The sequence below is a fragment of the Sminthopsis crassicaudata genome, chromosome 1 (assembly GCF_048593235.1).
Source record: "Sminthopsis crassicaudata isolate SCR6 chromosome 1, ASM4859323v1, whole genome shotgun sequence".
Classification (NCBI taxonomy): domain Eukaryota; kingdom Metazoa; phylum Chordata; class Mammalia; order Dasyuromorphia; family Dasyuridae; genus Sminthopsis; species Sminthopsis crassicaudata.
In genome coordinates, this window is record NC_133617.1 from 401,475,539 (window position 1) to 401,502,379 (window position 26,841).

General features: G+C 38.6%; 2 protein-coding genes across 9 annotated transcripts in view; both read right to left on the minus strand.

Annotated features, from left to right (window-relative positions):
- SLC5A11 (solute carrier family 5 member 11) overlaps positions 1-9,469 on the minus strand; it is a 61,506-nt gene extending 52,037 nt beyond the window's left edge. The window contains 1 exon segment of the mRNA XM_074280043.1: positions 9,115-9,469. The gene's annotated coding sequence lies outside the window, so the exon portion shown is untranslated.
- Positions 9,470-10,756: 1,287 nt separating this feature from the next.
- Positions 10,757-26,841, minus strand: part of GRID2IP (Grid2 interacting protein) — a 149,376-nt gene continuing 133,291 nt past the window's right edge. For all 8 annotated transcript variants that reach the window (XM_074280038.1, XM_074280034.1, XM_074280033.1 and 5 more), the window contains 4 exons: positions 16,640-16,769; positions 16,346-16,464; positions 15,337-15,501; positions 10,757-13,147 (listed from right to left, as the gene is read on the minus strand). In XM_074280038.1, the coding sequence (XP_074136139.1) occupies positions 13,076-13,147; positions 15,337-15,501; positions 16,346-16,464; positions 16,640-16,769 (486 nt within the window). In that variant the 3' untranslated portion in view covers positions 10,757-13,075. The remainder of the gene's footprint in view (positions 13,148-15,336; positions 15,502-16,345; positions 16,465-16,639; positions 16,770-26,841) is intronic.

The window sequence follows — 26,841 nt, forward strand, 5'->3', positions numbered from 1 at the left end:
TTGGCTCATACATGAATATTTTTTCATTGCCCTGTAGTTGGGGGCAGCTTTTGCCATTAGCTGCATAGTAAGAACAATGCATTTTCAAATTTGATTTAGAAATAGCCAAAATTACAAAGTCCACTATCCCCACTAGTGAGTCAGGTTTGGGTAGTCAGATCGTACTATACTAGAGTTCCATAGAATCTCACCAGGTCTCCAAAGTTATCCCAGGTAGCTAGGAGGTTTTTGTTCCAGACTGTGTAATTATACTTGGTCATGAAGAAGAAATCTGACATAAGCCCTTTTTTATAGTAGCAAGGAACTGGAAACTGAGTGCATGGCCATCAGCTGGAGAAAGGCTGAATGAGTTATGGTATATGAATATTGTGGAATATTATTGTTGTATAAGAAATGATCAGCAGGATGATTTCAGAGAGGCCTGGAGAGATTCACATGAACTGATGCTAAGTGGAGTGAGCAGAACCAAGAGAACATTGCACACAGCAACCAAGATTATGTGATGATCAATTCTGATGGATGTGGCTCTTTTCAACAAAGAGGTGATTCAGGCCTATTCCAATGGTCTTGTGGTGAAGAGAGATCCATCTGCATCCAAAGAGAGGACTTACTATAAATAGGGATTGAATGTGGATCACAGGGATGTATTTTTACCTTTTTTGTTATTGTTTGTGTGCTTTTTTTTCTTTCTCTTTTTTCCCCTTTTTGATCTGCACTATGTGCACTATGATAAATGTGGAAATATGTTTAGAAGAATTGCACATGGTTAACCTATATTGGATAACTTGCTGTCTAAAGAAGGGGGGGAAGGTGGAAGAAAAATTTGGAACACAAGTAAGGGTGAATGTTAAAACTAACTTTGTATGTATTTTGAAAATTAAAAGCTAATTTTAAGAATAAAAAAAGAAACCTGCCATAGTGAAAAGAGCTCTATACTAGGTCAGACCTAGTTTTCAAATCCTACTTTGAATATTTACTTGCTAGCTTTTTAAACTTTCGGGATCTCAGTTTCCTTCACCTTAAAATAGGGAAGGTCAGACTACTATTCTCCCAAGATCCCTTTCTGCTCTGATATTCCCTGACTCTTTAAAGGTAGGGTGGTGGAATAAGATAGAAAAAAGATAAATCTGAGAGAAAACGACTCCAGCAGCTGCATTGGAAGTGTCTGTGTCCATTTTGAAAGGGTATTGCAAGTTCAGATAGGCCGATCATTCATTAAGCATTTATTTAGTGCTTTTTATGTACCCCATACTGTGATAATAGGAAATAATGGCCTTTGTCCTCAAAGGTGCTGCTTTCTAATAGGGGAGACAATATGCATATAAGGAGGAAGATGTAAGCAGGTAGATATACTGTATATAAGATATATAGAGTAGATAAAAGGCAACCTTTGGCTCATATATGAATATTTTTCACTGGCTGCCATGTGGTTGGGGGCAGCTTTTTCCATTAGCTATAGTAAGAACAATGCATTTTCAAAACTAGTCTGTCCTACGTAGTTTGGTCCTTATCCTGTATCTATGTCTAAAGGTGAAGGATTCCATTTTCAGCAGGTGTAACTTGGTAGTAAGGCGGGGAGAGCCTATGGGCCAACTTTTTTTCTCCTGTAGGCCATGTAACCTTGAGAAAAAGGCTTGAGGATTTGACCCATTTCATTTTTCCTGTTCTGTTTTAGGTACAAGATGGGGAATCTCCAATCTGGGAGATAGAACTATCTGAAGCTATCCCAGAGTCCAAGAATCCAGCCAGTACAGCAAGGAAGTCCTAAAAAGCAATGGGATGCTAGCCTGGTAGGGATTTGGGATTGAACTTTGTGGAACTAATGCCATGTAGGATCAGAATTATGATGAATCTCCCGGCCCACAGCCAGACTGATGTATTACAGGAGGAATTGTGCCTCCTTGGTGTTGAAGAGAAATGTTTATATGCTTATTCTTACTATACCTTTCAAGCAAATATTCCTTTGTAAAAGCCAATCTTTTGTGATGTGATTAAGTGGAATTAGAATCCTAGTTTAGATCCCTAAAGAAGCAAAGGAAGGTAAGTGCTGGGGGTTTGAGCCAAGAGCAGAAGAACAGAGACTTCCCAATCCTGTCTCAATGCCAGGGAACCCTGTAGGAGGAGTAAAATGCAACAGACTTGGCCCTGAGAGAGTGGGGTTAGTCTCTCATGTTCCATTTGTATATAATTATTTGCATATTATCTCTTCCATTAGATTGTAAACTCCTGCTTTTTATATTTATGGTATTCCCAGCACTGAGCACCAGTATCTGGCACATGTAGGTACTTAATAAATGTTTGCTGAGAGATTGCAATTAAGAAAGGGTAACTTTGGAGGAGAGAGGCTTTAGACAGATGCTTCTTTGAAGACCAACATATTTTTTTTAATGTATAAAGTACTTGTACTAAAGTATTGTTTAGTAACTATGAAAACCCTAACTGAAATTATGTACTTTTAACTTACCCTTGTTGTGGATTTTCATCTTTTATTTTACTTACTACAAAAAGTGAGTTGGAAGCTACTTGCAGGAAGAGGGGAAATTCCTTATGGTTAAGTAAGATGAAGGGACAATTAGAGTCTTTCTCCAAGCTTATGCATGTAATAATAGCTAATATTTCTGACATATTTAGCTAAAATGAAAGGATTGATTGTTGTTGGATTGTTGTTTTTTCCTTCCATGTCATCAAACGGGGTGGGGATCAGGAGAATGACTGACTGGATTGCCTCCAGGATGCCCTCCCTGAGGCTCACCTGTCACAGCTTAGCTACTCTTTTGGGCATAGTAGATCTGGGGGTTCTGACAAGTTGGCAGGATGGAGAAGTTATTTAAGTGCTTTGGGCCTTTTCCCATTATATTTTATTGCAGAATTCTGGAGTTAAAAGCGGGAAGCCTAGTATTGCATCTGGACTCTTAAAAATATCCTTCGGGTGGTAGGGCAAGGCATCAAAACAATTGTGAAACCAGAAATGCAGCTGAAGTTGTTTTTACTGAAAGGCCTTTTCATAACCAGTCCAGGCCTTTACACAACACAAACCTTTCTTCGCCCAGGGACAGAACAAAGCACTGCCACAGGATTGACACCAGACAAATATACACTTTCCTTGACAGGGAGAGCAGCAGGGAAAAGACATGAACACATGCCCAAGTTACATGGGAAAATTTTTGCCTCAGGAAAACCCACGTAGTATCCTTCACCTTATCCTATTTCTCGATCTATGATTGATTCAGACCACCAAAAAAACAAGGACATGAAGCATATAAATTACATGACCACCCTCATTAATCTCTGGTCTCTGCTAGCCACTTTTCCTCCTTAAATAAAAAAGGGAATTCATAATTTAGAAAAAGGAGAGAGAAAATTCCACTTGAACTCTTTAAATGCCTCTTTTGTAAGGGATGGGGCATAAAATTTTGGAGGGTTTTTAAGAGATATACAAGGCAGAGGTTCATAATATTTTTGTGTTTCATGGACCCCTTTGGCAGTCTGGTAAAGCTTAAGGACCCTTCTTGGAATAATATTTTTAATGTATAAAACATAAAGAATCACAAGGAAAATAAAATTATTTAAAAAAAAAAGTTCATAGACCCCAGTTTAAGAATCTCTCTCATAAAAAAGCTGTCAGGGTAGAAAGTCCAGGAATGATGATTGCTTATCCCTACCTTGATAGCAGAGCAATGTTGCCAAGTCAGTCTTAGCTTTGCCAACCTTGCTGGCTGTGGTGCTGCCTGTTTCTCTGACAATAATCCTGGTTAGAGGTCATATAATCTTGATTCCTAGACAAGTGAATTACCTCCGTAGCACATCCAATCAGAAGTCATCCAGAATTTTCTTGAACATCTCTAGTGACAGGAAACCCACTATCTCACTCTGAGTCATTCATGCCTATGCCAGCCAACTCCCCATAACTTTTAATAAAATTAAGTCAACAACTATTTGTTAAGTTCCTGCTTTGTGCTAGGCACTGTGCTTAGGGTTGGAGATAGAAAAAAGGCAAAAACAAACAAAAAAAAAAACCAAAAACCTACCCCAGTCCATGCTCTCAAGGAGTTCACATTCTAAACTCAGAGTATAACTTTCTAATTATTAGTGAATTAAAAAAAAAAGATCTGGTTGTTGGTAATTCGGGTTTTTTCCTTTAAAGATTGCCCGTTTCTCTTTTCAACAATGCAGTGATTCAAAGCAATTCCAATAGACTTGGGATGGAAAATGCCATTCATATCCAGAGAGAGAAACATGGAAACTGAATGTGGATCAAAGCATGGTATTTTCACCTTTTTGTTTTTGTTGTTTGTTTGATTGTTTTTTCCCCTTTCTTGTGTTTTTTCCCTTTTGATATGATTTTTCTTATATAACACGAAAAATGTGGAAATATAGTTAAACAAATTGCACATATTTAACCTATCTCAGATTGCTTGCTGTCTTGGGGAATGGAGAAGTAAGGGAAGGAGGGAAAAAAAATTTGGAACACAAAGTTTTACAAAAATGAATGTAGAAAACTTTACATTTCTTAGGCAAAACAAAATACTATTGGGGGGAAAATCACCTGTTAACCAGTTTTGGGAAAATGACTCCTCTTACAAATTTAAATCAGTCCTGATTAACTCTCTATCCCTCTGTCTTATAGCATTTATTACAAACTTTTCTTATATATTCAAACCACCTACATCATTCCTTCTTCCCTTCCTCTCAACAGAAGACTTCTCATACTTGATGGAGAAAATTGATGTCATCTGTTCTAACTTCCCTCTTTCTTCCAGTTCTATACCTCTTTTTCCTTCAACTTTAACTCGCATTCTCTCTTCTTTTGCTTTAACCTCCCCAAAGATTTCAGAAAAGCTCATCAGCCTTCTCATCACCAAGGTTTGGAACCTTAGTCATCTTTCACTCTAATCAGTCATCTCCTCACCATGATACTTACTCTCCAACCACTGTCATTTGTGCCTTCTCCTCCTTTTCCTTCCCTTTTCTTCCCCCCCAACCATGGACCCCACTTCTGGGTCCCCAGGCTCTGATAGATAAAATATGAACTCTTTTGTGTAACAGTTAAAGTTTTCCACAATCTGGCTCTAGTCTGCCTTCCCAAGCTTACTGTACTTTGCTGTCTTTCACAATCCCTATTCTTCGGCCAACCTGTTCTGCTTGCAACATTTCATCTCTCAACACACCTGTCTCTTTGCATAGACAATAGCCTGGAATGCACTCCATCCATGCTTCTGCCTTTTAGAACCTGTAGTTTCTTCTAATTTCAAGTTTCTACTTAAATCCCACTTCTTGCAAGAAGTTTTATCCTCATTATACCAGTGATTAGTAACCTCTCCCCATGAAAGTTACTTTGTTTTTTACTTATAATAATGATGGCTAGTATTTATATAGAACTTTAAATTTTGCAAAGGGCTTTATAAATGCTATCTCTACAACAGCAGTGGGGAGCAGATGCTATTCTCGTTTTACAGAGGAGGAAACTAAGGCAGGCTAAATGACTTCTGCAAGATCACACAAATAGAAAGTGTAGGAGGATGGATCTGAACTCAGGCCTTCTTGTTTCTAGGGTCAATGATCTATTCACTTCAGTACTCAATTGACTCTATGTACATTTTGTTTTCCTGTAAAATGTAAGGTCCTTGAAGAAGGGACTGTTTTAATTTTAGTCTTTATAAGCCCAACACTTAGCACAGTATAGACACATAGTAGATACTTAATAAACACATTCTCATTGGATTGTTTCTTTGCAAATCACTACCAACGTTATTTATTGCACTCTAATCTCCTAAACTCTGGTTTAGTATCAATTGGATATTATTGGATATCAAACTCAATATATCTAGAAAAGGATTCCCTATTCCCCCTCACAACAGCACCAGCACCCTCACCACTAAAGCCACGGTTCCTCTAAATCTTGTTGGTGCTGAAGCTACCGTCATCCTTCCTGCCTCGCAGATTGATAACCTTTGCATCATTCTCAACTCTTCTTTTCTTTTATCCTCCCCTCCCCATTTCCAATTTCCTCGTCTAGATGTTGCTACCTCCACAATTTATCTATTGTCTATCCCCTTCTCTGCACTTAAGTAGCTACCCCTTGTATCATAGGAACCTTTTCCTCTTGTAGCAGCCTCCTCACTGGATGCCAGGTTTCCATACCCTCCCCAATTCAAATCATTCTCCCTATTTACTAAAGTTACTAAAAGTAATTTGTTTAAAGCACAAGATGACCATGCACTCCCTTCTTACCTACATCTCTTAATTTTCTTCAAAACTTAGTTCACAAGCCACTTCCTACAGGAACTCTTTCTTGATTTTATGAGTTATAGTTGCATTAGTCTTCCTAAATTATTCTGTGTATATTATTTATCTGTTTACATGCTGTCTTTCCCCAATGTAATGTAAGCTTCTTGAGAGTAGAATATTCCCTTAAATTTTCTGTTTGCATCTCAAATACCTTAAGCACAGTGCAAATAGGAGGTGCTCAATAAGTGCTTGTTGGACTTAAAGGGATTGAAATGAACTACCCAATAGAAGGTTGTTGGAAATTAATCTGGTTTAGTATCAATTGGATATTATTGGATATCAAACTCAATATATCTAGAAAAGGATTCCCTATTCCCCCTCACAACAGCACCAGCACCCTCACCACTAAAGCCACGGTTCCTCTAAATCTTGTTGGTGCTGAAGCTACCGTCATCCTTCCTGCCTCGCAGATTGATAACCTTTGCATCATTCTCAACTCTTCTTTTCTTTTATCCTCCCCTCCCCATTTCCAATTTCCTCGTCTAGATGTTGCTACCTCCACAATTTATCTATTGTCTATCCCCTTCTCTGCACTTAAGTAGCTATCCCTTGTATCATAGGAACCTTTTCCTCTTGTAGCAGCCTCCTCACTGGATGCCAGGTTTCCATACCCTCCCCAATTCAAATCATTCTCCCTATTTACTAAAGTTACTAAAAGTAATTTGTTTAAAGCACAAGCTGACCATGCACTCCCTTCTTACCTACATCTCTTAATTTTCTTCAAAACTTAGTTCACAAGCCACTTCCTACAGGAACTCTTTCTTGATTTTATGAGTTATAGTTGCATTAGTCTTCCTAAATTATTCTGTGTATATTATTTATCTGTTTACATGCTGTCTTTCCCCAATGTAATGTAAGCTTCTTGAGAGTAGAATATTCCCTTAAATTTTCTGTTTGCATCTCAAATACCTTAAGCACAGTGCAAATAGGAGGTGCTCAATAAGTGCTTGTTGGACTTAAAGGGATTGAAATGAACTACCCAATAGAAGGTTGTTGGAAATTATTGTGTCAAGACAAAGTTTAGGAGTAGGAATGAGGCCTGTAACTTAATTAACATAGAGGCAGCAAAACTAGCACTACTGGTGCAGATGATTTAATCAACGTGAGGAAACATCAGATGATAAATCACTTTCTACCCATAGCCTCTTCTCCAGCTTTTTGTTTTACCGCATTGTCTAAAGCACTGGGAGGTTAAGTTAAGAGGGCCAGGAGAGGCAGGATAATCACCCAATTCTTCCAGAACAGGTGAGCTCTCCATCTACTATACCATATTTCTTCCCATAATAAGATGCATGATTATTAAAAAAAAACATAAATGAAAATAGAAAATGATGCCATATAAGTGACAATTGTTTGTGCTATCTCTAACTACTTTTTTTTTTTTTTTTGCCAGTTACTTCTAGCTAGTCTTTCTTGGGCAACTATGTTGTGTATCTGAATCCTAGGACTCAGAATTGAAAAATACTGAAGAGACATTTAATCCAAAATCTCTCATTTTTACAGGAAGGAAACTGAGGCCTGAGAGAGAAGATAATCAGCTCAGTCACATAGCTACCAAGGGCTGGAGACAAAATGCCCATCATTGGTCACTATTTTCTGGGCATTATAAATAGGAATAAGTTTACCTGACATATTGCAGAAAGCAGTTCAAGTTTGGGTGTCATGCCTGTTTATTTCACTTCTGATGCCTAGTGTGGGGGTTCAGGAGACATCCTAGTTTTGCTCATCTCCCTCCTCTCTCTCAAAGCTCGCCTAGCCATGACTTACCTTAATTGGATCCAAGGTTTTCTCAGCATGAGCTCTCCTGCCACCAGCACAGATCACACTTGGATACTTTATCCTGTACAGATTCTTATTTAATACCCGCGAAACAGGAAACACAACTCAGTGGCTCTGCCCTTCCCACTTCTAATCTCTCTCCAGCTCTCACTTCACTCTACACTCAACTCTTGAGTGGCTGTAGAATGGGAGCAGATACCCTATTCCATTATCTCATTGCCTTAAGTACCCAGGCAGGAATAGTGGTGCAATCAGGGCATTCTCTTCAGTTGTTTGTGGTAGGCACTGGCAAGGAGGTGGGGCAAAAAGTAGGAACATCTCAGGGGAATACGTCATCATGTCAAGAACCTGTGGTTTCCTCTGACTTCAAAACTGATCAGGATCCATTGTTAACTTAGTAAATAAGTCTTAGAAGATTCTTGAGACTCAGAGAGGTTAAGCAATTCGTCTTGTGATCACCCAGTGTCAGAAGTGGGATTTTTTTCAGTTCTTTCCTGATTCCAAAGCTAGAATTTTATCTATGATACACATTGCTTCTCCTCCAAGGAGTAATAATAGTAATCATAATATAAATCATAATTATAAGTAATCATAAATAACACATCTATATCTTTCTCACAGCAACTTGTAGCTCTCCTACTAAGGCCCTGACTTCATCCTCTCCCATTCTTATTGATCCATTGATCTGATACTGACAATTTGATATTGATATCACAACCAGGAAAGTCAACACATAATTAAGAAATTCTTAGTTAATCAATCCTGGCTACGATAAAACTGAACCAGTGGTAGCAGTATGGAGAAGAGAGGGGAAATTTGTGGAAGGGAAGGTAGAAGACTGAGTAGGATGACCAGGGAAATCAAAGTAAGAGAAGTAAGAGTAAGATAGTTGTGAAAGTCTGGGAATTGTGGTAGAAATAATAATTTCCCTTCCTGGTCACCATTCCCCAAATGCCATTCTGATGCCTTCAGTGTGGGGGCTCAGGAGAAATCCCAGTTATGCTCATCTCCCTCCTCTCTCTCAAAGCCCCCCTAGCCATGGCTTACCTTACTGGATCCAAGGTTTTCTCAGCATGAGCTCTCCTGCCACCAGCACAGATCACACTTGGATACTTTATCCTGTACAGATTTTTATTCAATACCCGTGAAACAGGAAACACAACTCAGTGGCTCTGCCCTATTAGTATGTAAGCTCCTTAAAAGGATTGCCTTGCATTTTAGAATTGTATTTTCAAACTTTCAATAGTGCCTGGTACACACATGAAAGAAATGCTTTCATTCATTCATTCATTCATTCATTCATTCATTCATTCATTCACTGAGACCTAAAGTGACTTTCTATGGTAAATCAGGATAGGCTAATAAGTACCAGAGCTAGGAACTAAACCTATCTGGCTCTCTTCTATGGTCGCTGTTCAGAAGATTCAACTGTAGAAATGGAAGAGATCTAGAAACCCCATAATGCCACTGTACAGTCTTTGAGGTCTCCCTCCTGAACATAGCTTGATTCTCATTCTTGCTCTCACATTGCTCCTTTTAGGTAATAACAAGCCTCCATTTTGTCTTTTGTCAGAGCAGTCAAGATGGTGAGATAAGCCCCATTTCTATTTTGTTGCTTAAGGGAGGCAGCATAGGACAATGAGTACCATGTTAGTCTTGGAGCCAAGATAACCTAAGTTCAAATCTTAAGCTTGCTAGCAGTACAGGAACGGGCAAGTTCCTCAGGTAAACTGCATCTCAGTTTCTTCATTTGCAAAATGGGGAAAACAGTAGTAGTAGTACCTATGTCACAGAGAGGATCAAGTATGTAAAGCAGTTTGAAAATCTTAAAAGTGATGTATGGGGTAGCCCAGAAGTCTAATTGTCATTTTTAAGTTTTTATTAACTTCAGAAGTATAAAAGCTACAAACTTGTTTAAAATCACTTGAAATTTTAATTCTTTAAATAGCTTTTACATTAATTTCTTCTTGTGAATTTCAAATAATATCTTTTTGACGGCCATTATGCATTGTGTATGAAAGTTCCTAGATGACACTTTCTCAAACCAATGGAACAGTAGAGAAGATCCTCTTTCCTGTCACCTTAGTCACCTGATCTATCTCCATTAAACTTTTTCTCATGGGATCACATCAAAATTGTCCTATATGCATTAAAATCTTGCCTTTGGATGATCCCGAGGCTAGAATTACAAATACCGTTTTTTCAATCATGTGAGAAGCAGCTGATGCAAAATTTTGCAAATCTCAAAAATTGACTAAAGTGATGTATGATGGTTATACTGCAATTTAATAAGAAATGTGAGTATCTTCAAGTTAGCTTTGCAAATTTTATAATAATTTGACTTGTTCTTGGTAAGTTTGTGGCATTTATGCTTCTGAAGTTATTAAAGCTGCACTGAGACTTTGGGGATGACCACCATCAATGTATCATCAGATGTTCATCCCTCCAGATGGAAAGAGAGATCTGAACCCCTCGGTGAGCACCAGCTGGCTCCAGGTGGTTCTGGTCTGGATGGACTGCAGCCTGGTGAGCAGTGAGACATCAGAGAGCTTCAGGAAGCAGCTTCCACTGCTGACACAATGAGTTGCTTGCCCTGGTGGGAGTAATGGGCTTCATCCATTGAGTAGGCCCCAAAAGAGTGAACCTCTCCCCCCACCCCAGTTTTCAGGTGGCTAGTGACAACGGGAAATAGGCGAAAGCCGGTAACTTTATTGGGGAAGAACAACATGTGAGTCTGGGAAATGAAGAGAAAGAAGATGGGAGATTGGGAAAGGGTGAGGGTAAGAGTAGGGACACAGGTAGGGACTACACACCAATAATTAAACCCCAGCTCAGAAGTCAGGGGCTTTTGAAAGTTTTCAAATCAAAACATTATCTGTTAAAAATCCAAAGAAACTGCCTATCTTCCTCTTCTATTATATTACAACAAAGAACCGAGTCTGTGCTCAGAACTCTCCATGGGTGTGGTTACTGCCAAGTACGCTCTGTTCTCTCCATGTGTGATTGACATACATCGAAACATGATCGGGATACCCAACGTGGTAGTTTCATGGCAAGTGTCTGTGTGTCCTTTGATTCCCAGACTCCAAGAAGAAAACCAAGGGCAGAGGAGTTTGAAAACCACTCAGTACAAAGCAGGAGAAAACTGGCACTTAATTACAGAAACTAAAATTTATGCTTTCTATAGAGAAGAGTAGAAAACAAAATTTGGATCAGTCCATCGTAAGTATCTCTGTAGAACTAACATGCCAACAATCATGGATTTAGAGATAGAATCATAGATTTATAGGCCATCTGGTTCAACCCCTTCATTTTACAACTTGGGAAACTGAGGTCCAGAGAGATCATGTGACTTGCCCAAGATTAGAATAAGCATCAGATCCAGCATTCAGAACGGTCCTCTGATTCTGAAAGTCTTGGACTCTTTAAAACCATTATCTTGGATCTCCATGTGTACCCCAAAGTGGACTCCTCTCTCTCCACAGAAAGCAAGCAAAGAAAAATGAGATTTCCTAATTGAGTGAGGATTTAAGAAGAAATTACTCATTTGGGTCCTCGGGTAGCCTGGGCAAATGAGTTTGTGGTTATTTGTAAGACTTCTTTAGCAGAAACTTGCACGGGGCCTTTTGGTCAGATTAGCAATTATTGGAATCTAAGACCAGTGTTCCCTACTTGACAGATCAAAGACTCTCAGTATTGGAAGAGATTTCAGATGTCACCCCATCTAATAGCTCTACATGAAACACAAACACCATCTACGACAACTCTGGTAAATCATCCTCCACACTCTGCTTAAAAGCCTGCAGTAGGTATCTACTCCATTGTTGGGTCTATTCCAATTGTTTGGAGCTCTTCTTGTACTAAGCAAGAATGTGCTTTAATTTTCACCTACTAGATCCTAGTCCTATCTTCTGGGGGCAAATCAACTAAGTCTAATCCCTCCTTCTATATGATGACCTATTGACAGAAAAAGCTCTCAGAGTCAGTGAGAAATGGGGAAGCTAACAGAGGAAGACATGGCGTTCAGCCTGGAAAGAGATCTAAGACATCCTTCCCCTGCCTTCTCCCCATCCTATGCAAACTGGACAAAGAAAACTTTAGGTGTCTACAAGCCCCTGGTCTCAGAAGATATGGGAAAGGAAGCTCTAGAACCAGAGGAATTCCATAGGAAACAACACAACACTGTGATGGCAGATACAGTCGGGACATTGCAGAGCAGGCCTGGTCTGAGGTAGCTGAAGCCACAGTCCTATTGGGAAGAATGGGGCAAAGGGCTTGCTTTGGCTTGGCAGACCTTTGGGGACAGAAACAGAGAAGGTCCCAGACAGAACATGTTCATTGTTTCCGCCAATGGGGTCTTTTGCCTAGGTTTTTCAGGATACTCCACCAGCAAAAGGTGGGAAATCTATGCCTGCTAAAAGCCAAAGGGATGGCAGCTCGCTTTATTCTCTCCAAATCATTTTCTCTTGGGGAGAGAAAAAAGAAGCAGGTAGCTAGGTAGACAGATAGACAGACGGACAGATTTGTTTCTTCTAGACTGTGAGCCACAGGAGATGAAGAGTTGCCTGGGGAGGAGCTGAAGTTATATCCACACAAGGGAAGGCTTTTGAGAAGCTAAGACATGAGAGACACATAGCAATCCAATTGCTCTCCAACAGGTAGTGCTGGGTAATGGAACAGCATGCAGCCTGTGAATGAGGTGGGAAGCAGGCGGGAGGAGAGACCTGCTTAAAGAAAGGACTTCAGTCCTTGTGAGGAAGGCTAGGAGGTCCAGAGTCAAACACAGGTGCTTCTGTGGGGGGCCTGGGATCTGCCGCGGTCCACTTCAGGTGCAGGGCCACCTGGCTCACGTTTACCTTCACAAAGACAGCAATAACCACTCCTGGGGGGAGGCCTGTTTCCCTGAGCCGGCAGATAGGCCACAGCAGCAGGGCAGCCAGTCTGTGGAAGAAACCTGGATTGCATTCTGTTGGCAAACAGGTGTAGTGGTCAGGGGCTCCTGCGGCGACTACCAGGCCAGGGGGGAGGCCATTCCTGAGCTGCGCTGGCTCTCACAGACCTGCACGTCACTGAATGCCCGCTGTAAGGAAAGAACATAGCTTAGGGATGTACCATGATAGGAAATGTGCCCTTGTGCCCAGGGGGAGAGGCCAGTCTCAGGGAGTCACTTCACAAGCATTTATCAAGTGCCTGTTTTATGCCACGTGCCTCAACATAAAGCCAAAGGACCATAAAGACAACGTGGTGTAATGGAGAGAGAAAGGGACTCAGGGTAAAGGAGATCCAGATTCGAATCCTGACTCAGAGACTTCTGGGTGACTTTGATTAACTTCCATCAGTTTTCACATCTGTAAAATAGGGACAATACTAGCACTTAGTTCAAAGTTAGATTGAGATTTTATTAAATGAGATAAAGTATCTAAAGCATTCTGCACTGTGCTGCAGGTCAATTACTGAATATTCCTGAGTCAATAGTGTGCCAGGTTGTGAGACAAGCAGCCTATAGCCCAGTCTTAGTGACTAACTCACTGTGTGAAGGAAGCCATGGTCCATCTCTGGACCTCAGTTGCCTCCTCTGTAAAGAGAGGAGGTTGGACTAGATTGTGTCAGTTCTAATATTCCATTTTGTAAGATTCATTCCAGCTGCAATGTTCTATGTCTTTCTAAAAACTACATATTCTGACACTACATATTCACACTGAACTCTCTGAGCTTTGAGAATTCACTTTAATCTCTGTTCTATGGGATTTGACTGTCCTTGGCCTGCTAAGCCTGGCCATGGAATTGTCCCCTATTGCTTCTCAGGCTGCAAATCAGAGCCTTCCTTGGTAGTCTTCCTCAGAGAGGGGGCTTGAAGTTAGGTCTAGTTCTGACCTGGGTGAGGGGACCCCATTCACTTCCTGTCTCTGATCTTTTCAGCTCTGTGCCCCTTCTACTCAAGTCTTGTTCTTGGCTTGTCCACATTGACAACCGCTACCTCATGAATCTCCCCATTTCTGCAAGAATAGACCCTGAGATGGTCAGCTCTGATGGACGTGGTTCTTTTCAGCAATTCCAACAGACTTGTGATGGAAAGAATCATCCAAATTCAGACCATGGGGACTGAATATGGATCACAACATAGGATTTGCACCTTTTTGTTGTTTCCTCACTTGTTTTAGTCTTTCTCATTTTTTCCCCTTTTGATATGATTTTTCTTGTGAGGCATGATAAATGTGGAAATCGGTTTAGAAGAATTGTACATGTTTAACATATACATGTAACAATGTTATATTATATGTAACAATGTTATATAAAATATATCCAATATAGGTTAACTTGGATTATTTGCATTCTAGGGGAGGGGGTGAAGGGAAGACAGGGAGAAAATTTTGGAATACTAGGCTTTGCAAGGGTGAATGTTGAAATTATCTTTGCATGTATTTTGAAAAAAAAACTATTCTTATTTAAACAAAAAAAAAATCATCAGTAATCACTCACAGTACCTGATGGTAGGAAGAGCATTCTGGAACTTCCTCTTTGGGGGATTTCCTCTATTCTTCTAATTTGTTAAGGATTATAGATTTGGTGATAAAACTGACCTTAGAGTTCACCTACTCCAAACTTTTCATTTTACAGATTAAAAAAAACCTGGAATCTGGAGAAATTAAGTGAGCAGCCCAAAGTCATACAAGTAGTAAGTGACAAGCCCAAAGTGGCTGGGAGAAATGAATGTTATTTAATAATGAATTATTAATATTAGGACCAAGGTTTTTCTCCTTTTCTACTCCCTCATTCAGATACCAACTAAGTTGAGAAATTTCTCTAAGAGATTTCTCCAGGTCCAGGTCTAATCAGAAAATAAAAGAATTTCTAATTAATGGGTTAATGGGTGTATCCCTTGCTCGTTGTATTTATTTCCAGGTCCTGGGAAACTGTTGATTCTCCTTGTTATCAAGACAGGTGATATGGAAAATGATGTCTCTGTGATCAAGATTTGAGTGACTCCCCAAGTCACTCCCCAAGATAGCCCACCTCTAATCAGAGCTGCCCTGAAGGATCTTTGATCTAAGAGAGATAGTCAAATGACATTCTTTTACTAATAAAATAATAGTTGTATTAACAATGTGATTAAATTACCCAGAAACTCTGTCGCTTGAACCTTTTTAATCATCACATGGCCAGAGAGTGATTGACTCACAGGTATAGTATTGGAGCTGGAACTCAAAACCAGGTCCTCACATGCAAAATTCTTAGCCTGATAGCACTAATTTAAGATTCAGACCTTACCTCAAATTTGCTCATAAATTCTGCAAAGATGCCAAAAAAGGCCTCAGATGTGGTGACTTTGGAGTCTTCGCCAAAAAATGACAGCACCCTGCTAAACTCCTCCATCGCCTTGTGCTGAAGGGTATCAAGAGCCCGCACAGCAGGCTGGGCCATCTCTAGGAAGGACTGTGGGGTCAGGATTAAGGAAAAGAAATACCAGGGCCCAGAAAGACAACATTGCAAAAGAAACTTTCTTGTCTATGGGAATTTTCATGCTTAAGCAAAAAGGCAAGATTTTCTTTGAGTAAACAATATCTGGAAATACTCTGCATCTAGTTAAGACTTCACTTTGGTACTCCCATCACCAAGTTCTTGTGCTCCAATCTCTGCCGATAGAACATTGTTCCCTTTCACTTTCATCCCATCTTCTTCCTATTCAGGAACCCATTACAGCCTGGTATTAACATATTCTAAAGTTCTAGGATATTTAATCCTTCACTGGGATACTGTGAGCATGACTGAAAAAACAAACAAACAAAACTTTCTCTCTCTCTCTCTCTCTCTCTCTCTCTCTCTCTCTCTCTCTCTCTCTCTCTCTCTGTGTGTGTGTGTGTGTGTGTGTTTATGTCTCTGTCACTATCTCTGTGTCTCTCTTCCCCTTTTAAAGCATAGAAGCTATAATGGGAAGAAGACTGGTTTTAAAGTCAGAAGTCAGAAGTTGGGAACATCCTTCTAGCTCTATATCTATGAGCAAATCACATTAATTCTCTCAATTTTCTCATTTGAGAAACGAAAGTTGAAAATATTTGAACTATCATTTTCACAGGTGTTATAGAATCTAAAAGGTTAAAGAAGCACTAACTCTTAAAATAATAACAACAATTCATGTATAAGAAAGATCCATGTTGCTGTCCATCTTGGGGGTTTGTATTCAGGGCCAGATCTCTAAGGAGAGGATGATCCAGTCCCGGAAAGCCACAGGCTCTGGCTGTTGGCACAGGAGAAGGAAGGCTCTTTTTTGGGAGGATACAGTCATGACCACAGCAAACTTATCATCACTAGTGGCAGGCATTTTCTGGCAAGCCGTCTGGATCTCACTGATGGTGATGTGCAGGTCAGTAAGATCAGTCGTTAACATCCTCTGGTTCACTGAGAAAGGATAGAAATAGGAAGAAGAGCCTTCTTAGAAAGGCATTGGACATCTCCTCCCCCACCTAACCCACAACTTGTTCTGAATGTCCAGGGATATGGCTGCTGCACCTATATTGCCAAGATACAGCTGCCTACCCTCAACTCCAACCACTTATTTTGGCATTTGTCTTACCTTTGGCAGCAAGGGGCACAGTAGGAAGGTCCTTGGCAAATCCCAGGAGTTCAGGGAAGTGTTGGCTCAGTGATTTGGCAAGAATGTGTAGGAAGGTGGATTTCCCATCTACAGTTTTTGTTGAATTCAGCTGGAAAAGGACAAATTAAATCAGAATGCTGCTTCTTCAGGCAGCCGGAGATCAGGTGGAAAGAGGGGACATGCAGTAAGTCAGGATGATTACTTAAGTATTTCCTGGTCACCATACATTTCTACCTAAAGTCCAGACTTTTGTCCTCCCCATGTAAATGTGAGGGCACATTGGGATACATATTTCCTCGTGGTGCCTCTTATGAATTCTGTAGTTTCACTTTTCTCTGGGGAAAAAACTGCCCTTCATCTTGAATCTCTTCCTAACCTTTGCTACTTTCTTAGTCTAGAAACCTAACCCTGTTCACACTAATGCCCTAGTTTGTAGAGCTCTCAACTGGTTTTCCATTCTGGAAAGCAATTTGAAACTAGATTAAGAAAGTGACTAAAATATCCTATTCTTTGACCCAGTGATCTTCCTACAGCTAAACATATACTCTAAGGAGGTTGAAAGCTAGAAAGAAGCACTGTGCACGGAAGAATTATAGCAGCACTTTTTTGTAGTAGCAAAAATAGGATGGCATAAGGACCAGACCTATGATTTTATTGGTATGGGGGAACTCTCAGATGAGAAAACTCTGAGGCAGAATCACAAAGGCAGTACACATTAGAGATATGGCTTGAATTCAAGTCTTTCTGATCTCAAGGCCAGCTCTTTATCCACCATGCATGCAGCTTCCCCCCGTCGCAAAAGATTAGAAACCAAAAAAAAAAAAAAAATGCCTATTGATTCAGGATTGGTTAAACAAATGATGGAATATTACTGTACTATTTTTTAAAAACCCATAATAATGAGGAGGAACATGGCATGGCACGATCTCTAAGAACTGTAGAAAGTGTTGTAAATAGAACCAGGAAAATAATCTATACAATAGCCGCAACAATGAAAATGGAAAGGACAATAAAAATCAACACTGAACAATGTGTAATTATAGTGTTCAGGCTTGACTCAAAAGTGAAATTGTACTTCCTTCTCCTTTTTGCCAAGGTGAACAATGGGTGAATATAGAACAATGCATACACTGTTAAATTTGGCTAAGTGTGCTGAATTGCTTCTTAAATGGCTTATTCTTTGTTATATAGAGGTAGGATATATTGGGAAATAAATGTGATAGAAAAACAAAAAATATCAATGATTTTAGAATCAATTTGACCTGATTCCTACTATCCTCTCCCATGGATCCCTCCTTTTATTCCATAGGCTGAGTAAAAAAGCAAGGGTTGAATTGCACATCATTTGGCCTTCTCTTCCACCTTCTGTATATGACTTTATTAAACTTCTCACTGTCTTAGTAAACTACAGCCAAGAGTCTTGACCACACCTTGGCACCCTCTCTACCTTTCCAGTTAACCTTTAAGGGTTATATAATTAGGCCTGGTCTTACAAGGCAGGCTACAAGTTTATTGCAGCTGTCTCTTGGTTCCTAGAAGCCAGTTCTGGAGAGATTTTGGAGATGGGGTCATCCTTGAGGAGTAGGGTTCAGGAACTATAACTGCAGGCATGAGGCCTTTAAGAAATCAGAGTCAATTCTCCAAGTAGCCTTCTCCAAAAGCTCAGAAGAGATTGCTCATTGTGTCAGTTTTATCCTCTCTAATTTATTATAGACACTGGAGATAGAAGACAGCACAGAAAGCAATATCCTCCAGCCCCCTCCCCAGAACAAGTGCTGACATAGACCACAGAAGGTCTGTTCTATGCAACTGAGCTATTGGAGAGAAGCCAAAACTGAGGTAGTTTGGATCAAAGTCACTAGACAAAGACAGGGTTCCTGCTTCTATCTCATTGGCCTCCTAGCTCTTTCCCTAGGTAGCAGTCCAAAAGCTCTTCCCCCAAATTTCCTTTAAACCCTCAGCTCCCTCTGCATAATTCCTTTTTCTCTCTACACTAATCTCCCAATGCCTCAGTCTTACTGCACGTTTATAGTGAGGTGTTACTAGACAGAATTCTATGTTCTTTTATTAGCCAAGGTACTAAGCTAACAAATAAACAACTCATTGCCTAGATGATGCTTCAATGCTGACACCTGACACAACTCCTATTTGGGAGGAAGGACTGCCCTGACAATCAAAAAGAAAGGTTTGGGAAGTAAAGTTCCTTCATCAGGTAAAAATGTCGATGGAAAGGAATCTGTAAGATGGACTAAAAATCCAACCATGCTTCAGAATTTAGATGTAATTCATTCATTAAAAAAGTGCAATGTACTATGGGTGATACAAATATAGATAAAATATGACCCTTGCTCTTCACTTACTAAATGATGGAGGAGATAAGATGTGTACATAAATAATGATGACATAAAATAGTATATGGTAAGTACACAAAAAGTACAAAGTGTTAGAGAAATTTAGAGAAAGAAGAAATCACAGCTAGAATGACTAGGAGAAAAGCCAGCAATAAATCTCAAGGTCTCGGTTAATTATATCAAAATGCTTACAATATAAATAATAAACCAGCTGAAATACTGATATGAATGTAAGGGGGAAGATTTGACATCATAGGTATCGCTGACACTTGATGGAGAAGAATTAGATTTCGTAGCTGGAATGGGCCCAGGGAGGGTTATAATTTATGAAAAAGGAATATCATATAAAGAATAGTATAGTAGCATTATACATGAAGAAGATAACCTCATGTAAGGTCACTGAAAAACAAGACATGGAGAAAATAGAAGGCATTTGAGTGAAAATAAATTGAGTAGGGGCAGCTAGATAATTCAGTGGATAAAGTAGCCACCTTGAAGTCAGGAAGACCTGAGTTCAAATTTGACCTCAGACACTTACATTTAGCAGCTATATGACCCTAGGCAAATCACTTAGCCCCACTTGCTGTACAAATAACTATGTGAATAAATGAATAAATAAAAATAATAAAAATAGCTAGAACTTATAAAGTACATTAATATTTACAAAAAACTTTTTATATAAGCACTTTGAGCCTCACAATTACCATATGAGTTAGGTGCTATTATTATCTCCAATTTAAAAAAGGAAGAAACTGAGGCTGAGAAATATTAGGGATGCCACAGATATAATATATCTGAAGCAGGATTTAAACTTAGATTTTCCTGATTCTAATTCTAACATTTTATTATTGTATTACCTAGCTGTAATATTATTGTAGGTGATAAAGCTTATACTACAAATACACTACTTATTCCTGTGCAACAGGAAATAGGGCAGTCAGGAAACATCACAGAAAGGGACCTGAGATAATACAATAATAATAGGAGACTTTAACTATCTTGATATCTAGTAGAGCTCTTTCTCTGCCAAAAGCAGTGCGCTGAAACATTCTTGACTTGCCTTGATAATTCTGTACTTTGAAAGGTTGAGGAAGTGAAAAGAGTAATTGCTATTCTGGACCTTACTGATGAATAAGAAGGGAACCTTTGAGCAGGCACCAAGAGCCAACAAGCAATGCCAATGAAATATGCTTCATTAGGTTATGGAATATTATTGCTCGGTAAGAAATGACCAGCAGGAGGAATATAGAGAGGCCTGGAGAGACTTAAATCAACTGATGCTGAGTGAAATGAGCAGAGCCAGAAGATCACTGTACACTTCAACAACAATACTGTATGGGGATGTATTCTGATGGAAGTGGAAATCTTCAACATAAAGAAGATCCAACTCACTTCCAGTTGATCAATGATGGACAGGGGTAGCTGCATCCAGAGAAGAAACACTGGGAGGGGAATGAAAATTGTTAGCACTAATATCTGTCTGCCCAGGTTGCATGTACCTTCGGATTCTAATGTTTATTGTGCAACAAGAAAATGATATTTGCACACATGTATTGTACCTAGACTATATTGTAACACATGTAAAATGTATGGTGTTGCCTGTCGTCGGGGGGAGGGAATGGAGGGAGGGGGGGTAGATTGGAGGGATGAATGCAAGGGATAATATTGTAGAATATATATATATATAAAATAAAAAAAAAAATTCAAAAAAAAAAAAAAAGAAATATGCTTCATTAAGAATAGGTCACAGGAAAAAAGGGAAAAGGACCCACATGTGCAAAAAATATTATGGAATGTTATTGTTCTATTACAAAAAAACAATCAGCAGAATGATTTTAGAGAGGCTTGAAGAGACTTACATGAATTGATGTCCTTTGACCATTTATCAATTGGAGAATGGTTTGATTTCTTATAAATTAGGATCAATTATCTATATATTTTGGAAATGAGACCTTTATCAGAACCTTTAACTTTAAAAATGTTTTCCCAATTTGTTACTTCCCTTCTAATCTTGTTTGCATTAGTATTGTTTGTACAGAAACTTTTTAGTTTGATGTAATCAAAATCTTCTATTTTGTGATCAATAATGATCTCTAGTTCTCCTCTGGTCATAAATTCCTTCCTCCTCCACAGGTCTGAGAGGTAGATTATCCTCTGTTCCTCTAATCTATTTATGATGTCATTCTTTAAGCCTAAATCATGGACCCATTTTGATCTTATCTTGGTATATGGTGTTAAGTGTGGATCCATATCTAATTTCTGCCATACTGATTTCCAGTTTTCCCAACAGTTTTTTCCCAAATAATGAATTTTTATCCCTAATATTGGTATCTTTGGGTTTGTCAAAGACTAGATTGCTATAGATGTACCCTTTTTTGTCCTTTATACCTAATCTGTTCCACTGATCGACTGGTCTATTTCTTAGCCAATACCAAATGGTTTTGGTGACTGCTGCTATATAATATAGCTTTAGATTAGGTACACTTAGACCACCTTCATCTGACTTTTTTTTCATTAGTTCCCTTGACAAAAACTGCTGGGAAAATTGGAAACTAATATGGCAGAAACTAGGCATGGATCCACACTTAACACAAAACACCAAGATAATATCAAAATGAGTTCATGATCTAGACATAAAGAATGAGAGATTATGAATAAATTAGAAGAACATAGGATAGTTTACCTCTCAGACTTGTGGAGAAGGAAAGAATTTGTGACCAAATAAGAACTAGAGATCTTTATTGATCACAAAATAGAAAACTTTGATTATATCAAGTTAAAAATCTTTTGTAAACATTTTTAAAAAAACAGTAAAAAAGTTTTGCAAACAAAATGAATGCAGACAAGATTAGAAGGGAAGCAATAAACTGGGAAACCATCTCTACAGTTAAAGATTCTGATAAAGGCCTCATTTCCAAAATATACAGAGAACTGACTCTAATTTATAAGAAATCAAGCCATTCTCCAGTTGATAAATGGTCAAAGGATATGAACAGACAATTTTCAGATGATGAAATTGAAACTATTTCTACTCATATGAAAGAGTGTTCCAAATCACTATTATCACTATTGATCAGAGAAATGTAAATTAAGACAACTCTGAGATACCACTTCACACCTGTCAGATTGACTAGGATGGCAGGAAAAAATAATGATGAATGTTGGAGGGGATGTGGGAAAACTAGGGCATGATACATTGTTGGTGGAGTTGTGAAAGACTCCAACCACTCTGGAGAACAATTTGGAACTATTCCCCAAAAGTTATCAAACTGTGCATACCCTTTGACCCAGCAATGCTACTACTGGGCTTATATCCCAAAGAAATACTAAAGAAGGGAAAGGGACCTGTATATGCTCAAATGTTTGTGAATGGATGCCCATCAATTGGAGAATGGTTGGGTAAATTATGGTATATGAATGTTATAGAATATTATTGTTCTGTAAGAAATGACCAACAGGATGAATACAGAGAGGCTTGGAGAGACTTACATCAACTGATGCTAAGTGAAATGAGCAAAACCAGGAGATCATTATACACTTCAACAACAATACTATATGAGAATGTACTCTGATGGAAGTGGAAATCTTCGGCAATGAGAAGATCCAATTCAGTTCCAATTGATCAGTGATGAACAGAACCAGCTACACCCAGAGAAAGAACACTGGGAAATGAATGTGGACTGCTTGCATTTTTGTTTTTCTTCCCAGTTTATTTTTACCTTTCTAAATTTTATTTTTCTTGTGCAACAAGAGAACTGTATAAATATGCACACATATATTGTATTTAAGATATACTTTAACATGTTTAACATGTATGAGACTGCCTGCCATCTAGAGGAGGGAGTGGAGGGAAGGAAAGGAAAAGTTGGAACAGAAGTGATTGCAAGGGTTATTGTTGAAAAATTACTCATGCATATGTTGTCAATAAAAAGCTATTTAAAAAAAACATGAGAAGAAGCCAGCTAACAATAAGATGAAATTAAAAAAACAAACAAACCTAGGTTTCATAACAGGAATTAAGATGATATGAAAAAGGTGGCTAAATCTGGAGTTGGAGGATCACAGTCTCCTACTTCTTATGAGACCTTGTTCTAGTCACCATCTTTTGAGGTCTCAGTTTCCTCATCTGTAAAGGGCTGGGCTACATGAGCTCTAAGATCTTTTCAAGCTTTAGTTCTGTGACCCTATGATTTTTTGACTTCGGAACTTTTTCACTCAGGCTCATAAGGTTTTGTTTTTTAATTTATTTTTTAACATTAAAAAAATTAAGTTTCAAATTCTTTCCTTCTAGCCTTTCCCCCCACTTATTTCAAGAAGACAAGCAATATATCCATTATATATGTGAAATCAGGCAAAACATATTTCCATATTAGACAAGTTGTCAAAAAAAAGCAAAGAAAACTTTACAAGTGAGAAAATTATACTTCAATTTGCACTCAAAAGTTCATCAGTTCTCTATACTCACTCATTTGGAAATGCTCACTGCATCTATAAGTGAAATCTTGAGATTTATTTTATTTTTCTCAGAAGGCATCGGTGTTGAAATACTCTTATAGGCTAGAATTTGATCCTACCAGTTTGCTGAAATCAAAAACAGCTTACATATAAACTCTGTGCTGTAGTGTTTAACTTCAGTTAATAATAACAGGCAAGGGAAAAATTCAATATGGTCACATGTGGTAGAAATGGAAAAGGGACTGGAGAAGCTAAAGATTTCCTTAAGACTTCATCGGTGCTTAACTGGTGAGGCTCCCTGGAAGAAGTGATTTCTGGGCTCCCGATCTGCAGTTAGGAAGTCTAAGAAATTCAAACAAAATGGAATAGGAGTATCATTGATTTTATTCTTGTTTGTCCTTCAAAGAAGGGCCATGACACCAGGGGGGTGATGCCATGACATGCAAGTGAGTTGTATTTCAGTGACGGAGGGGTGGGCAAGGTCATGCCTCAGTTTCCCCTCCAGAACCATATGGGTCAGTGGCCAGAGGTAAATCAGAATGACTGGAGATGGCTCTGGATGCAGTGGGAGACCTTGGCCTTTTTAAGGTCTTCAATATTTCTCATTTTGAATGAGGTTGCAACCATTCAATGATTAAGGCTAGGTAGCAATTAATCAGAAATTCTCTGGAGAGACAGAATGGGGCTGTGAAGAGCGGCCTAATAGCTAGGGTTCCTGAATCTTTTCCCTCCATTGATTCAAAACTAGATTACTTAAGAGTCATCAAGTCCAGGTTTCTCATTTTATAGATGAAGAAAGTAAACAGAAAGAGATAAGTGGGGTTTCACAGATAATATCTGAGGTGAAATTTTATTTTTCATACAGTCACAGATTTACAACTTGTAGACATCTAGTCCAATCTTCTTCCTTGTTTTACAAAAGAGGAAAGAAAAAAGTAACTAATGATTTTTCTGGAATTGCATAATTAACATGGAAGCATATTAAAACTTGCTTTTTAGTTCAACTGAAAATGTTAAAAAAAAATATTCAGAACAGTGGCTAGAACAAAAATTAAGGCCTACCTCTTAGTGGATTAAAGGAGATAAACGTTTTTGGGTCTTATAAATTCTATCACCTAAGGGAAGTGACTTTAAGTTATTTAGAAAAAAGCTTCTTAAACTATGGATCCCAATGCTTTATTATAGTCTATAGGATCATGTAACACAGGTATTGTGAAAAGATGGCAACAGTTATCATAATTCCTGAATTAAATTCTTTATGTAAAAATAAACAAGCACATCCATCTCATTAGTATGCATTTGCTTTCATATTTCAAAAATGGTAAAATTATATGTATACTAAAGAATTGTTTTAAATTGTTTTAAAATAAACTTTATGATTTATTATCAATAAATCTTTGATTTGTATACCTATTTTATATACTTATATATCTGAGGCTGAGTAAAAATTCATCAGGCGAAAAGGGATTGCAAGTAGAGAAAGTTTAAGAAACCCTGATGTAGAAGTCTTTTCAATCCCTGAGAGGAGAGGCCAAGGAGAGAATTGAGGAATGAGTAACGACTGTGTAGATCATGAAAAAATGTGGCAAATCTGCAAAAAGATGGGAAATCATCTTGTCTCCTGAGGCACCTGTAGGTGGGCCAAGAAACCACAGAATCAAACATGGAACATAAATCTGTTTAAGATGTAAAAGGAGTATGGGGAGGTGACAATAATCACCTTATTTATTTAACTTAAATGCAGAGTACATCCCATGAAATTCTAAGCTGGATAAATCAAAACCAGGAATTAAGGTTGCTAGAAGAAATATCAACAATCTCAGATATTCAGATGATATTACTGTAGTGGTAGAAAATGAAGAATTAAGAAGCCTCTTGATGAGGGTAAATGTGTAATAGCTGTCTTGAAGCTTAACATAAAAAAAAAAAAATTAAGATCTTAGCAACTGGTCCTTGTCATTTCCTGGCACATAGAGGGAGAAGAAATGGAAGCAGTGTCGGATTTTATATTCTTGGTTTAAGGATCAATGCAGACAGTGATTGCAGCCATGAAATTAAAAGACGCTTCTTAGAAAGAAAACATGGCCAAATCTGAACAGCATACTAAAAAAAAAATCACCTCACTGACAAAGGTCTAAAGCTATTGTAATGTCCGGGCTAGCTTTCTGGAGGTTTTCCATGCAGGTCTTGGCTCAGCAGGATAGTCACCATGAGGATGGTCAGGAATAGAGTCTAAACTCTTTATTGTCTCCTTCACAGTCTGTCTCTTTCACAGTCTGTTCATTCTGACTGACTGTGTCCCCAGTTCTCTTAACCCTTAAATACCCCATTGCAATTAAATCATTACAGCATACTGAGTATGTGTGAACTAGAGAACCATCATCTCACCAATTCCACTGAGTTAGCACCTTCTTGTAAGTATCCTTGTTTCCAGTATACTTCTCTAGAGTTCTGGCCCTCTGCAAACCATGGTTTTTCCAGTCGCAATATATGGTTGTGAGAATTGGACTATAAGGAAAGCTGAGTGCCATACAATTTCAAACTGTGATATTAAAAAAGACTTTTGAGAGTCCCTTGGCCAGCGAGGAAATCAAATCTGTCAGTACTTAAAGGCTTAGTTTGAACTATTCATTGAAAGGTTATTAAATACTGATTTAATACTTAATAGCTTAAATACTTTGACCACATAATGATAAGATAGGATTCACTGGAAAAGGCCCTGACCTTGGGAAAGATTGAAAGCAAAAGGAAAAGGGGATAAGAGGATGAAATGTATAGATGGTTATCATGGAAACAAATAATGAACATGAACTGGGCAGACCTTGAGAGAAAATGGAGAACAGAAAGGCTTGGAGTGTTATGATCCATGGGGTCATGAAGAGTTGCACTCTATTGAATGACTGAACAACAGTGTTCTGGAATATTAACCACAAATTATACTCTAGTATATGCTCTTTCCCTTATTCAAAATTCCTATAAATGTTGCCTCAACTTATTTTTAGGTAGGGAAAAATCCACAGGGGGACAATACCATTCTGGGCACTTTTCTTCCTAGATTAAAGATGCTTGGATTTTGATTAATGGCAAATGAAATTGTTTCTAGTTGACTTTTGCCTAAAGAAGAGTACATCATTAATATTTATATATATTTTTCTTTAATATCAGCAAATTCGAGGCAAGAAATCACTTTATCCCAGGCTCCTAGACTAGCACCAGTGATCTCTCTACCATGTTGCATAGATTAAGCCTGGAACATTTCTGGCTATTTGTGGTAGAGCTGTGCCAAAGCCTAGGGAAACTGATAAACTATGAAGGCTTGCCATGTGATTTTCCCAAATGAATCTCCATGCCATGGGAGGGAACCTGGCACAATAT